General features: G+C 39.6%; 1 protein-coding gene across 4 annotated transcripts in view; it reads left to right on the top strand.

Annotated features, from left to right (window-relative positions):
• SEMA3E (semaphorin 3E) overlaps positions 1 to 16,019 on the top strand; it is a 136,702-nt gene that overhangs the window by 87,150 nt on the left and 33,533 nt on the right. For all 4 annotated transcript variants that reach the window (XM_077337859.1, XM_077337856.1, XM_077337857.1 and 1 more), the window contains one exon: positions 10,699 to 10,792. In XM_077337859.1, the coding sequence (XP_077193974.1) occupies positions 10,699 to 10,792 (94 nt within the window). The remainder of the gene's footprint in view (positions 1 to 10,698; positions 10,793 to 16,019) is intronic.

Here is a 16,019-nt window from a genome sequence, read left to right as displayed (position 1 = left end):
TATTTTGTCAAGCAATGGCCTGTCCCTGCTGACTTCAACTTCCACCTTAAGCAGTAAGAATAGATCCATGTAGTGTTCATCAAGGATACAGTCATCTGCCTAACAAATGATGTAAATGTCCTAGAAGGTCTTCATAGTCACCCTAAGCAGCATGTAAGGATAGACACATAGGGTGCTTGGAATCTCAGATGGACTCCGGGCCAGTCCCAATACCCTTTCCTGAGATGGTCCGTGCCAGAAGACCCAGAACATGGCAGCAGACATCCACATGGCCAGATTCCTCATCTGAGGATGACTTGCCAGAAGTCCTGTTGCTGTCAGATGTCTCCCATCCTTGTGGCATTTGCGAGGCTCTTCAAGACTGGTTGTGCTTACTCTTGGCTGGAGTCTGCTCCCTTCAGCTACTGGGGCTGCTAGGTTCACTGAAGAACTGGGTCCGCTGTCCACTCCCAGGAGCCAGACCCTGCAGGACCCTTCCCATCCTAACTTGAGGGATGCCAGAGAGCCTGTCATGGTTTCCTGGAATGGGAAGAGTGAGCCCAGCTGTTTGACATTTCCAGTAAAACACATCAAAGCTTGCAAGATACTTTGGAGCACAGCAGTGGTTTCTGCCCCTGAAAAGGGTGAATGTCACAACAGCAGCTAGGGATGTGGATTCAGATCCAACCCAGGAGCAGCAAAGCCACAAAACACGGCTCAGTGATGACTCACACCTATTAATTGTTTCCCCAATTTACTTCAGCTGTCCATTTAAACCAGCTTCAGAAAAAAATTATGGAAACAACTGAGCTGTGATAGCCACCATTGAACTGTATTTTGTAGTTTTGACACTCCTGGTTGTTTCTCCCTCTCCCCCCCCCCATTATTTTTTCAATTTTTGCATTTGTACCTCCACTGGAGTCACAGGGCAGACCCAGAAAAAATTGTGATTTCCAAAACATCCTGGATCTAAATACCTTGCCAGTATCAACTTCTGGAATGTTTTGGGAATCCCAAAAATTGTTTGGGTCCAATAGACCCAAACCAAAAAGGGGGGAAGCCCTGCACACCCCTACTGATGACTCACAGCTCTGGGTGGATGCACTGCACCTATTGTGAGATGCCAGGACCCTGAGCTGGGTCTCATAGTCCCATGATGGTGAGTGAGAGACCACTGGCCATTTGGCCAAGGCCACTGGCTGCTTGACTGAGTAGGGGCAGGAGGCTACTGGATGTTTAGATGAGGTGGATGGGCAGGAAGCTGCCAGTCACTTGGCTGAGATGGAAGCCTTTTTGAGTGGCATGCCTTAAAAACCGTAACGCAGCTCTCCCCTTATCCCTCCTCTTTATTTCATTGAGAAAATCATAATTTGATGTGTGGCCCATACCAAACCCTTAAGCTCATGAACCACATGCCCCTTTGCCACCACCAAGCCCAGCTAAGCTTCTACTTTGCCGTCACCAAGATCACTTCCACCATTGTCCCAGGGTCTCTTGCCATGCCATTCCTCTTTTTCATCATGATCTTCACTCTCAAATTTTTGAGCCAACTGACAATGCTAGCCCCAAAGGCGGAAGGACTGAAATGAAAACTTGAATGATTGAATGAAAACTTTGGCTTTTACGTTCTCCTGGAAGCCCAACCCCTCCCATTGCTGGGACGAATCACTATGGCTCCCAGCTGCTGCCAGTGAGCTGGAAGGGGAATCCTTCTCCTTCACTCTCTCCCCAGCCTCACAGGACATTCCGGGGGCCATCACAGAACAAGCTAGTGAACTAACATACATCAATTCATGGCTAATTGGGGAAACTAGAAGTTTTTATGTGCTGTCTTGAAATGTATCAGTCATTTATGGCAGTGGTCCCCAACCTTTTTATCACCAGGGACCACTCAACGCCGGGGACCACTCAACGCCTTTTACTGAGGCCCGGTGGGTGGGATAGTTTACTCCTCTACTCTCAACCACTGCCCTAACGCTCTCTGATCGCTATGGTAATGTTTAAACATCCCTTCAAAATAAGATACAGGCACACCACAACAATGAACATAAGGAACATTTTATTTTCATGGAAATTTTAACTCATGAGAAGGCATCCTTCGGGGCCCACCTCCAATTAATCAAAGGACCACATGTGGTCCGCAGCCCACAGGTTGGGGATCGCTAATCTATGGCTTTCCTAGAACTACAAATGGTCAAATAAATTCTAGCTGAGTAATTATAGAGGCTGCAGTTGACATAGTATATTTGTCAAGAATATATTATTGCTCTAGTCAAAATTTGTTTTAGGAGAGGAGCTTTTCTTTCTTTCTTTTTCTTTTCTTGAGGCCATGGCTTTTGCCAAAAGACTTCCCACACACACGTGCTGCAGCCTTCTGCTAGAGAGGCACAGATAAAGGCCGGGGGGGGGGCAAAAACATGTGTAACCATTATAGTTAGGATGAACCAAACCATGTTACTTTTAGTGAAGGTATTTGTGAATTAGTACTTATTCTTACTTTTAGATTCCACTTTGGCTTTGGAGTTCAGATGCTGTGATAGAGTGAATTCATTCTGCTCTCCACTTTTGTATATAGTTTGCAAATAAATTTCCTTAATTCTTTAAGTGCTCTGAGCCTACATGCTAAATTCACCAGCTTTCACAGGAGAACAATGAAATGAACAGATACTGCTGTCACGTGCCCTAAATGTATAATGCAAGAATCCTTGGAGATAGAGACAGAAAGAGATATAAAACTTTTAAACTGATGAGTTGAAAAGCCCTCTCTTAATGGTTCCCATAAGCAAAGTTAAGCTGTAGATTGCCTTTTTCCACATATGACAAGAAAAGTAAACAGGGATAAATGAATATAGTGGTGTTAATAAGACATTTGTTGCACTGGATTAGTTTTATTATTTGACTAGGCAACCTTGAAAAGCATAGAGTTTTGGCTGAATGCTAGAGCACTGCCAGTGACACAAAGAAATAGTTTCTAGTGATACCAGAAGTGACATCAACACATCAGGATGCCACTGACTATTCCCCCCATTTCTCTCTCCCCCTGTTTGCATCTTTCCCCCAGGTGAGCAGCACTGGGAAGGGGATATGGGAGACCAAGAGGTCGCCCACTCCCAACATGAACATGGCAACCCTATTCACATCCCACTAGTTGTAAAAGAGAACTAGATGGAGAAAAATATATATATTTCTTTTTTTAAAAGGCCCGTCGCAATCTTTCCTAAATTTATTCTACCTTGATGTCTTAAAAGCCAGTGCCTCCTTCTTCCATCAGTGATTACCAGTGCCGGTGTGGAGCCATTCAGTCTTAGTTACAGTGCCAAGGAACAGCTAAATCTTCCTGTTCAAAATATACCCAGAGAAGAAGGAATTAGCTTGTTACAGGATCTCCAGACAGATAAACAAAGGATCTTTTGTCAGTGTATACTGAGGTTTTATTTCCATGCAGTATACCTCAGGGAAAGAGTAACAGAGACCAAACAGTTCAAGCTAAATGAAATATTTATTCACTAGTTCTCAGACGCTCAACTAAAGGCAGACTAAAATTGCAAACCTTTAAGACCACAAATACAACCATAAGTAAAACTAAGAAAAAACCACCTTGTCCCGTCTAATAAACACACACATGGACATAAACACAATCACCCATATTAAGAATGGGCAAGGAACATGAGAAGGGTGATACTACCATCCCCAAGGTAAGGGAGAAGTGGAGGATCATGAGAAGGCTGTGCACCTGAAGAAAACCGTAGCAGAGTATCGGGAAGAATAATTGGAGCCTCAAAAGTGGATGCAGGGGTATCCAGCTAATGGGAGAACCTGGAAACTTTTTCACTGATCTGGGCTAGTCCTTTTATAAAGAAAAAATCCATAGCTCGACATGGGAACTCACTTTCCCAGGAACTTGATTGGATCAAGAAAGTGACATTTAAATTTGACTGGGTAGTTTGAAGGTCACTGCCATTGAATTCTGGTGAGTTCACCTAACATTTCCAGGTGGGGAAGTGTTAACATATCAGCAAAGAACTGGATGTAAAATGCTGGTAAAATGTCTCCTTGATGGCTCATCCTGGGTCAATTGGATCTAGGTTTCGGTGTGCATTCAGCTAATCCAAGCCCCCCCCCCCCACACACACACAAAATACCATATTGATGCATACAAAATCCTTGATGCTGTTACCATATACTTAATAAGTTAATAATACATTGTAATATTATTTAGTACCATATTTAATAACATTTTTGTATTTAGTACAAATTTAATTATCAATATCTTATGCATCTCATTATGAACCATAAACTAATATTTCCTCAATTTTGACAAGTCCACTACAATGATAAAATGTTGCATTTATAGCTTGACATTTCCAACATTTCCCATTGTAATTCTTAGTTGCTCTTGCTATATCTTTAAGGGCAAGGTACCATCTAAAAACATTTTATACCAATTTGACATTCAGCAAATTTCAGTTCATTGATCCATAATGCTTCCCATTGATCCATATTTATAGTCTCACCAAAATTCTGAGCCCATTTAATCGTACAACCTTTACCTTGTTCTGTCTCACAATCATACTGCAATAATAGTTTATAGATTTTTACCTAACAGATGTTTTGTATCATCACTCATAATATTTTCATAAGCAGTTTTTTTCTCTTAACTTCTCTTATAAGTTGTTCTTTCAGTTTTGAAACTATTTGTTGATTTCAAAAGTGTATTTTCTGGGCTCGGGGGGGGGAGCAGGGTTGAGGTTGAGGCACCAAATTTGCAGCGTGGCTGCAGGAGTCTCTCCTCAAAAGAGCCACCAAGTTGCAAAAAAGATTGGACTAGGTGGTCCAATACTAGTGGCACTCAAAGAGGTTGCCCACATCCATCCTCCATTATTTTGTATAATGACCAGGGAATTAGTTTCTTTTCTCATAGGAAATAACTGCAATTGGAAGGGGGCACCCTGTTTGGTGCCCCTAAAATTGGACCACCTGGACCAACCACTTTGCTACTTTGGAGTTCTTTTGAGGAGAAGCTCCAGCAGCTAAGCTTCAAGTTTGGTGCCTCTACCTCAACCTCTACCACCACCACCCCCAGAGTCAAGGAAAGACAAAAAGGGGGACTTCTCCCTCTTTCCCTTTCCCTTTCAAGTTTAAACTGACACTTGCTCAAATCGCATTGCATAACGGTCTCTCTCAGATGCCCAAGTGTCCTTCTTTTAGCTTTCATTCTCTTTGCCTCCCTCCACTGAGTCCTTCTTCCTGCATTCTTCAAGTAACATTCAACCTGCAGATCTCTATCTGTCCTTTCCTCCTACCATGAGTGAGACATAGCGGACATCTTAATTATCAAAAAAATGTTTGGGACTTAGCCAAGTAGATATTTTAATGTTTTTGTTGTTTTTATTTCGATTTGGCAAATATATTACCACCTACTGCCTTTTAAATGGCATTTCTATCTTTCCTTCAGTTTGTCCATTTTAGTTCATAAAAACTGATGTTTAGAACAACCATCTCATTATTTTATGAGAAAACCTTTATTTCATTCTTATATACTGATCTGTGTCCCCCGATTCCCCAAATATGGGATGCATGTATGAATAGCCACACTCTTGTACCGCAATCTGGTTTTAGATAGCACCTAAGAAATGCACTGTCTTCTTGAAGAGGAAGCACCTCATTTTGAGTTTCGACAGGCCTAATCAAATCAAGTAAAGATGAAATCCAGATGTTCTGTGTATTCCTCACAACAACTGGAAAATATCATCGAAATATAGGATGATAGTTTCAAAATGTAGATTTCCTAAACACTCCTCTGTTGTATGAGAGGAACTGACAGGGACATTAACAAGGGCACACAAGGAAAGTCATAAATCCAGATGGGATTGTTAATGCTGTAATTTCTTGAGTGACCAGCAACATGGGAATCTGCCAGTGAAAACCCACTTTGCAAAATGCAGAAATGGGAAGATATGTAATAACCCTATGATAAATAACGACTGCCTTTTGGAAACTACAGTGTCTTGAGAGCACAATAATGTAGTGATGAAACCTAATTAAATCTGGCCATTCTAAATCAAATTCCTTCAGGGAAATATCCATACCCCTTTAACTTTGTTCATCCCCATCTGAGCTATATCCCACACCACAGTTATTTGGCCAGATAACTGCTGCAGAACATTTTCAAGTTAACTAAGTTACCCAGTCTTATAAGAATGAAGTTGCATCCCACATTTACCAAATTCCTCCTTACCTTCCACTCTCACTCTCCTAAGGACTTTTGTCTCTCAAAAGACTGGCATTTCTCCCTCACTTTCTTTTTTTTGGGGGGGGGGAGTCTTTGCTCACACATCTATCATGCTACTTAGCAGCAATCATTCCTATTCCAGGCATCCCATATGTATCTATGTAGCTCAGATGATCTCCCCCACGTGCACATAATGTACTTCAGTGCTATTTGATCTGAGAAATGTATCTTGTAATATAACTAGTCAAAGCTCTCCACCCATTAAAGGAAATTCTTTATTGAGCTGTAGTCTGGAAACTCCATTAAATAAATTACAAACTTGTCCCAAATTATCTTAAAACTATCTTTCTTTTGTTCACCCAAGAATTAATCTAATCTTATGTGTTAATTGTTCTTGTGCTATATTTTTTAATTTTATTGTGCCACCTATCCAAGGATATCCCATTAGCATTATTCCAACACTGAGAAATGAGCATACTAGCTGCGACTACAAGAAAATTGCTAAGTGGTTTTTGTTTGCATTGGGTGTTCTCATTGATAAATAACATCATATCCAAAAGATGATACCATGTTATAGTGACAATCCAACTATCAAAAACCCTGAAAATATATAAACCAGGAAAAGAAAAAAAGACTAAATAAAAACTCCAGTACAGATGTTTTAAAATAATTGGAAAATAGAATAGTAAATTTAATTATAAGGACTGTGTACAAATATTCCAACACTTTCCTTTTAAATCAATCCCAAGAGGCTTACAAGAGCATTCATTAAAGGTGTCTCAAAGGTGGTCTTTTATTCCAGAGACTTATCCACTTAATCAGATAGTAAAAATTATTGAAGAGGTTGCAATAAATAGGGATATTTGGTGATCTTGTCCAGTTTTAGCAAAATTTTGAAATTAATATTTGCAAAGATTACTAAAATAACCCAGGAAAAGATAAAACCTAGTATAGAACTAGCCCTGTTTAATTTAATATTATCATTTATATTTTAGTATCCTTTATATTTTAGTAATTATATATTAGTAATTAATTTCCCTTTAGTAATTAATTCCTAATTAATTCTTCAAATTTGATTAATGGTCTATTTATTTGATCTTTAATTTCTTTATTGGGGGGGAACTCCTTAAAATTTGATGTTTCCACAGCAATTTAATTCCTTCAGCAATCCTTCCATTAATCCAGAGTTGACTACTATTATTTAAGAGAGTAGTATTTGGGTCAATTAATGTTATTTGATTAAGAAAATAATCTCTGCACCTGGAACCATAATTTTTTGCTGGAAATTTTTTTGATGGTACTGAATGGGAGTCAATACAGAAACCCCAGGATATGATACCCTTTACCATTTCCTCAATACCAATATAGGGCCGTGGAGGATTGAAAGTGAGTTCAATTTTAATTCTTTATGAAAACATTAGCATATTATTATTATTATTATTATTATTATTATTATTATTATTATTATTAGATTTATTTCCCGCCACTCCCTACAGGCTTGTGGCGGGTAACAGTAGTCTTAAAATCCCCCATTAATGTGAAATCCCCCCTCCCATCTCTTTAAAATTTAATATGTATAACTCTAGCCAACCTGTTTCCTTGGAGAAGGAAAAACAGAGGAGATATTCAGAATACCCCACCCTCCTTTTTGAATGCCTTGGGAGTTTTGCTCTTCTATGCTTTTTAGAGCTAAAAATAAATTGTTCTAATTTTAATTGCCAATCCTTCAAAATCTTATCTGTGATATGAAGAGGTAACACATACAATTTAAAAAATTATCTTTGGAAGACTGGACATTTTAATCATTGCAACTTGAGTAGTCACAGTAATTTTATGCTTTGCCCATTTAATAAAATCCCATTTTATATGACTCCACAACGTTTTATTAGTTATATTGATACATTTTATTTAAGTTTTTAGAGATGAATATTTCAAGGTATCTAAAACTTTTGTATAATGGGAATGTATATATACAGGTAGTTGTTGATTTTGCCTATTTGCAGGGTTGCATCTTTAGATGGCCCTGCTCAGATGAGCGAAGCTGTCATGGTGAAACATAGGGAGAAAGGCTGTCCTGCATATATGAAAGTCAAAGGCCTGCATGCAAATCCAGTTACTGATACCAGAGGGTAGCCCATGAATCACTATGACCGATTCTGCATGGGGCGGAACGCCTGAGATGGCAGCAACAGGACTTCAGGGAAAATCCCCAATTATACCCAATGTTGATGCCAACCCGGGCTCTGCCAAGTCCTGGCCGAACCCAGGCCACTGGAAGGCCCATGTTAAGGAAACGTGGAGTCTTCTGTGTTCCTGCGTCTGCTGTGGGTGCCAGCAAGGGCTAGATTGGGCTTGCCTAGTGCATAATCGGAAGAGCCGGGCCTTTGTGTCCAGGTCCTTCCCTGACCTGTGGCATCCCTACCTATCTAGCCCCTGCCAGCTCCGCGGCTCTGCGGAGCTGACAGGGTTGTTCCCCCACCCTACTGTGGTGGCAGAGTGGCATGCTGCTCTGCCATCATGCAGTGGGGGCTCCATGCCCCTGCTCCCCCTGCCACCACTGGAGAGCGCTCCCAGCGCTTCTGGCCCTGCGTTGCATTCACAGGTCATTGTGTGCACGGGGCCATTGCGGCCGGGTGACCCATGTATACCGGGGGAACCCCTTCCCATGCACACATAGGGAATGGTGGGGCTTCTTGCACTGCCACAACAGAACAGCAGCAGCCCGGCATGGCTGCCACCATGTATAATAGGTCTATGACATATAATTTGATCTGATTGAGAATGACATATGCAGCAGAAATTCTGCATTTAATCTAAAGTTTAATTGTACAAACAAAGCTTGTACCTATTAGATCAATGAGTACATGAGGTCCCCTGTCATCAGAGGTAGGGCTGGCATACCAGGAGGCACAGAGGGAAAACTGCCTCCATCTTGAGCACCATGTGTCAATGGACCATAAATGTTGCAACCAACCAAGAAAAAAATGTGCTATAAATATGGCCAATGATACTGTTACATAAAAAGCAATGTTGCTTCAAAGATTATGAGCGTCTACTGCAAAATGTTCAAACAGTCCTGCAAAATCAAATATGAAAAAAATGCTACTGTTTCTTTTCAAAGAATGTTGTCATTTTGCAGAACTTATATTCTGATTTAACAATATTCTGAGTATCTCACAGTAGAATTTGTTTTTCATTTCCAGTTACTCATTTTAACTTAATTTATGTTGTATTCCTCTTATGTCAGTGAAGACTGCTGGTTTAAAATATCATGTGGTCCTAAAGACAAAAAAAATGTCACCATTATCCTTTCCTGGTCTGCTATGTGATTTCTTTCCCAGTGCTTGCTGCTCAGAGAGGCATCAAAGCAATTCTTTTTAATAGACTATGACCCAAGCAACTCCTCAGTTGTAACTGCAGCAACTCCAGTTTCCATAAGCTATGTTTCCATATGGAATAGTACCAAAACGTGTGAGATGCACAGGGGTGATGCAGCTGCTGGAAAGATGTGTAGCTAGTGGTGTTCTGCTGCTACTGGAATGGAAGGGTTGCCATTAGGGGTGTTCAAAAATATGTTTTGAGGAGCATTCAGGTCTACTGCACCCGAACAAATTTCAGTATTCCTAAAAAATGCACAGGTATCTGGATACAGAATTATCCAAATCCAGAAACACTGGATTTTTGAGGGTGCAATGGACTCAAGAAAAATAAAAACCCAGCTGAATCCTGGGGCTGACTTGGCTTCTTTTACAGTGCAGTTTAAACGGTACCACAGTAGAAGCTGTGCTCAGGAAGTCTCCGCCTTGCATAGATATGACTGGAAGTGCTTCTGCTGCTAGGCAGTTTAAACTGGACAGGAGTAGAGTAGCCGCATGATTCAATGTTTCCTTCTTTTCACGTACAGTGTAAGAGAAAATGCCATGGGCAACGTCCCACTTTGTATGGTTCACACAAGTAATGTGACAGGTGGGGCTTCCACACAGAGGCCAATAAAGAGGGTGCAAAAGCCACACAAATACAAGTGGAAATGTCACTGACAAAGCTAACTGGATGCAATAATAAGGAAGTAGATTATTTTAACAGGTTTTGATTAGGTTAATTGCAGGAAACTAAGTGGACATTAAGTGACACCTGTCTGTGGAATAACCCTGTCTCAAATCATAGCAAAAATGAATAAAGGAGATGTGTTTGTGTTTAACTTCTGAGCATTGTCTCTTGACAATCAAAATGCCATGTAAAGTATTATTGCACTCAGTTGGTTTTGTATGTTACATTTAGGCAAGGGTAGGGTGGAATGAGAACTGGGCTTCTCCACACAAGATTTGAATCAAATATCTCATAGTGTTTGTGCAATGGAGAACCATTACATTGGCATAAAAAGCAACCCTGTCAGTATTCAAAGAGCTCATGATCCGCCATGTTGGATGATGTCCTCTATTGCAGAAACCATTGGATTTTTAATGCTTTCTGTGCTTTTTTCCCCCCAGGCCCATCTGTTTCATCTAGAAGCTCACAGGCTGGAGAGAGGCCGTGGCAGGTGCCCCTTTGACTCCAGCTCCTCCTTCATCTCCACTCTCTTTGGTAATGCCTCCTGGTGTCACAAGGTCTTTCTGAATTTCCTTCTTGATCACTTATTGGAAGTTGATGTAAATGAGGACAGGGTCTCCCAGACATGCTAGGGAGCCAGACTGATATTGTAGTTGGAGTTCTGGGATACAACCGCTTTCAAACGAGCACCCCAACCACCACACCACTCAGGCTCAAACCTTTGAAATGTTCTCAGACAAGCCTCCAGGAGGAAGGACAGATTTACTAGATAGATCAATTTTCATATTGCATTTATGCTTGTACAGGGCTGGTATCCAGAGGTAAATTTATTCAAGCAGGCATCTGACCTTTCCCCACTACACATCCTGCATCTTAGAGAAGGGTTGTCCCTTCTTGTCTCGGTGCTTTCCAAGCACCATATAAGCATTTCTGGATGGGAACCAGCTTCCTACACAGCACCCCTCTGGTTGTATGAAGTTCATACATCCTAATGGACAAGTTTCATCCAGAAGGGTGTCCTAGCTAGAATGGGTCATAGGCACATAGACTATTTATTTGTATTCTGGTGTGTTATACCTTTCTCAGGGACCAGTGTGAAAATTATTATTTGAGGTCTTTTAAAATATTATATGTATTAGTGATTTTTAAATCCTTTTTATTGAGAATGTCCTCAGTAAGGATTAATGTGTTCACAATCCTTGATATTCTTTTTTCAAGTTAAAAATCCAGCCATAGTTAAGCACTTTCTCTACTCCTGCTCACCTTCAGGGGGAGAGGCCCATTTCAGCATTCCCATAGAATGACCTGAACGTGTTTAACATAGACGGGATATAATTCCCTGTTTGTTTTGGAGCTTTATTTGCTTATGGATTGCCTTGAAAACTCCCTGTCTTGCATTGGCTTTTTCTGTGATGTCTTACAGATGATAAAGGAAAGCCATGCTATGCGATTTTGATTCCTAATGAATAAACTTGTAATAAGGTAAAAATTACAATTGGGAAACAAAGAAGGCTTTTAATCACAAATAATGCCACATAAAAATGTTAAGGATTTTTGGACCCAAATATCTGCTCCCTAAAAACCTAAATAAAATGTATCTTCATATTTAATAATACCTGATAATATTTATTATAAAACATATATGTGCAGTAACAGATGTTCAAGTACCAATGCCAAGAGGGACCATATCTCCTGCTCTAGCACTAGCCCTGACCATAAACCTGGTGGAAGAGCTCCATTTTACAGGCCTTAGAGAAAGCAGTAAGCTCTTCAAGGGGCTGCAACTCCTCTGGGAGCTCATTCCACCAGGTAGGGGCCAGGACCAAAAAGGACCTGAACCTGGCTTGTTATTTTGAGTACAATTTTTAACCAATATGCAATTTAATTAAAAATAATTCTGTCAGAATGGGAATGTTTTAATTTCTAAGACATTTTCATTGTAGCATTGTTTTGTATTTCAAAATATTCCAGTAAGTTAATTTATCCATATTTTGCTTTCAGTTTTTAGTAATTACATTTTAAGGACAATTCATAAAGGAAAAAGAATGCTCTTGTAAATCTTCCAATTTCTCTCATTGTTCAAGAGATTAGCTCCTTTGCCTCTAGCCTTGGTCACTTCCTCAAGAATAAAAGATCATCTATTCCTTTTAAATTTTAAGCTCCTTTGATCCAGTGATCTCGAGCATTGGATTAGGAGTCTTTATTTCTTTAAGGAAAATATGGTGTAGAGATACTTGGCCATAGCCAGCATAGTCCACCTCCAGGCTGGAGATCTTTGTTCACATTTAAATCAGTTGCAGGTAATTTAATTAAAAGGGGCTATCCATAATTTATGATAAAAGTTGTAATAATGATGTTCCCTTGCTAAACCAAGACAAGATAGTTTCTTGTCCAATCCTTGCATCCAGGGAAACTGAATTGATCTTGATTAAGCTCATAGAGCAGTCTGCCCTTACCTATGAGGGGAAAATTACCTTTAGCCTGTGTTTAAATGCATGCATCCATGCACTGGCTTTGATAGAGCACTGCCTCAGTTCTACTCTTAAGACTATCCCAGCTACAAATCTGGCATTTCCTGGAATGTGTCGCAAGAAGTGGGAAAGAGGCTGATCTAGATTTTCATTGATTCAAAGGATCCCTATTTGAGACTCTATGAATGAACTGCTGAATTAATTCATATTAAACACATGCAAATCCCCTGGGATGCACTTACCTCCCTTGGACAAGAAAAAGTGTTCAATCGTTATCACAGAGGGCTTAATCTTATTTATTATAAATTTAGAATGGGATTGCCAGTTAAGGAACTAAAACTGCACCCAGATATGAGACATTGAGGGCTTGTTCTAATTGAGTCCTATCAGTTCTCTAAATTCTAGAGGTAATTTTCTAGGCTTTAGATAAGCCTATAAAACTTTTGAAAGGTTAATCCTAAATTTGTCAGATTTTACAATATTTGGAAAAATAGTTTAGAAATTTTTTCAATCCAACTTGAGAATGAAACATAAGGATAGTTAGTGCTTTTGAGGGGTAGATATGGAGGATGGAATTCTGTTGAAGAGAGAGCAGTTGCAAGGTTGTTTAACTACAAATTGAAAAATGAATGTACTAAGTGACAATTTTGCTTCACTTCTATGTCAAGGCAAAACACTCAGTGAGTTCTCCCCTTTCTTCACAGTGGAGTTGAGTCACACAAGAGAAGTAGTGATTCTTTATTAGTCAGAGCAATCTTTTATCAGTGGAGGTATGTTCCAGTTTTCCCCACAGTTTTTTCCTTGGTCTGGTTTTAAATGCTTTCTTTAAATCTATAAATGTGACATATAGTTTACTTCTGGGTGGGTGGGGAACTATATTTTACAGCTAAGTGGGCTAAGATCAATGATTTTGAGGTGAAAACCATTTCTGGAAGCCAATTCGTTCCCATCAAAGAATGCTATTGGAGGTTATCTGTTCTTCTAATCTGAGGTATAAGTACAAAGTATACTACTTTCCCACTGATGGGAAGAGGCTGATAAGGCAGTTTACTAGCTCTGACTTTGAACCTTTCTTAAAGATTGGTACAATAATAGAGTGTTTCCAAATTGGGGGGATTTTCCCAGAATGGTTGATCTCAGAAAAGGTTGGGGCTAGAATTGTGGCCCATTGTTAGGCACTGAGTCCAGATATGGAGCTTTCCCTGTGCATAAACGCTGCATCGTGGAGATAACTTCCATCTTGGCAATAGTGAGCCAAAGAGGAGTTCAACAGTGATCAGATAACTTAATGTGGTATTTTCAGAAGATGCAGATCAGATTTCTAGAAATCAATAACCCTCCAAAAATGCTGGCATCAGTGTTGTTAATTGCCGAGATCAGAAGGCATCATGCCCTCTGGATTTTCTCCCTTTTCCCCCTTGTTTAATGTTTTTCTATATTGGCCTTTAAGAGTCAGCAATTCCCTTAGAACTCCCAGTGTCTTGTTCCTTTTAAATTCACATTTCTTTAAGAGTTTGTAGTCACCATCAAAACAGCTATTAGAGCTTTTAGTTTCTTGAAATACCTGGTGTTGTTTGATATATATAGGGTCTTAATTATATTAAATGAAGAGTATGAAGAAGTAATGTAATAACTTTTTAGATTGCTCAATAAAAGCTTGCTCTCCCTATCCCAAAATTCTTGGGAGTGACGCAGCTTGATAGCAGAAGACCAGAGAAAGCAGCATATAATGCCTGCTTTTCAGTGGATGGAACAAATGCTTGTGGTGCAGGTAGCTATCTAGAGAGATTGGGAGATTATCCCCCCCCCCCATATATTCTTCCACATTGACTTTCTCGACTACACTGAAATAATCTGCTGCAATGAAGAAATAATCAATCAAACTGTCCCCCTTGTGGCTAAAATGATAAAGTCTCCCTTTTCATCAATTCCTTTTGGTCTGTTTAAGATGACTAACTCTCCTGCAGTCTCATCTTATGAAAACTTATTATATAGATAGGGGGAAATAGTTTCTTCGGGCTCACAGCCTAACAGTTTTTTTAACTAGATGCTCATCATCTTGACCAATTTTAGCATTAAGGTCACCTTGTAATAAGAATTGGACAGTCAGAGAACTGGTGAATGAAATTATCATAGGTTTCCTAAGGGAAGGACCAATAGAAGGTCAATACTTGTTGATTTTGCATTGAGGGATATCGGTTGATATTACTATTAAGGAAAAATCAGTAGTTTCAGAACAGCTGAGATCAGAGAGAATGAGGCCAGCATTTCCAATCCAGATATGAGGCAGGCTAAACCACCTCTTCTCCTCCCCTTCCCCCCCCCCCCCTTTTAGGCCTCATTAGAGGAAAGTGTTATATTTTGGGAATGTTACAGCATTACTTAGACAAGGTTCTTGTAATAAAATATCAAAAATATTTTTAAAGGAATTAACTTCTGAAAAGAGGTATTTAGTCTTCCAGTCAGCCACATTCCAACTTACAATTTTTGACTTGTTACATAGCTATTGTAATTGACTATCAGAAGTGGTATTTTCAGTTAGACTGGCTGAATAGGCAACATTGAGTGTATCTGAATGTTGGGGTTCAAGAAGGATTGGAATTGAAGATTTAGATGGTGGAGCATCATGAGATAATTTTTTTACAAGTTTTTTAAACCCTCCCATAGCTTTGCAAAGAAGTCCCCCCCCCCAAAAAAAATCTGGTTCTCATGTATACATATCTCTAGGTTGAGAGTTTCCATATAAATGTAATGTAGTAGGTTTTGCATTCTTGTTATTAATGTTGTTGTTATTATCATTATTTTTGGCAGATGTTATTGTGCTTCTTTGTTGGACTTAAATCAGGTGATCTTGTAATTGTTCAAATCTCTTGATTATATCACTTTGCTCTTCAAGAGGTAAACCCTCAGAAGTAGTTAAGAAACGTCCATCAATAGCATCCAGGTCATTTTTCTTCAAAAGTGTACAATTTTGATTTTCCCTCACCCTTTGCAGTGCAAACACTTTCCTGGCCTCTTGTTGAGTTGAGGGTTCATTTAAATTGATGGTTCAGTTAAATGAATAAATGGAATCTCTGGAGCTTTGGGGCCCTGCCTCCTGTTAGGGGTCTATTATTATCATTTTTGTATAATTTAAATACTTTTGAGGGAAATTTCAAAGGGAACATGGAAGGGAAAAGTGGAGTAACTACATTGGTTTTAAAAGGGCATTGAGGAGAAATGCCATGACCGCAAAACCCCTTTTTATTTGACGAAATTAAAGATGGCATTTTGGGAGAGTAAAATAAAAC

Source organism: Paroedura picta, chromosome 5 (assembly GCF_049243985.1).
Source record: "Paroedura picta isolate Pp20150507F chromosome 5, Ppicta_v3.0, whole genome shotgun sequence".
Taxonomy (NCBI): Eukaryota; Metazoa; Chordata; class Lepidosauria; order Squamata; family Gekkonidae; genus Paroedura; species Paroedura picta.
Note: the sequence above shows the minus strand (reverse complement) of the source record. Positions and strands in the feature narration are given on the sequence as shown.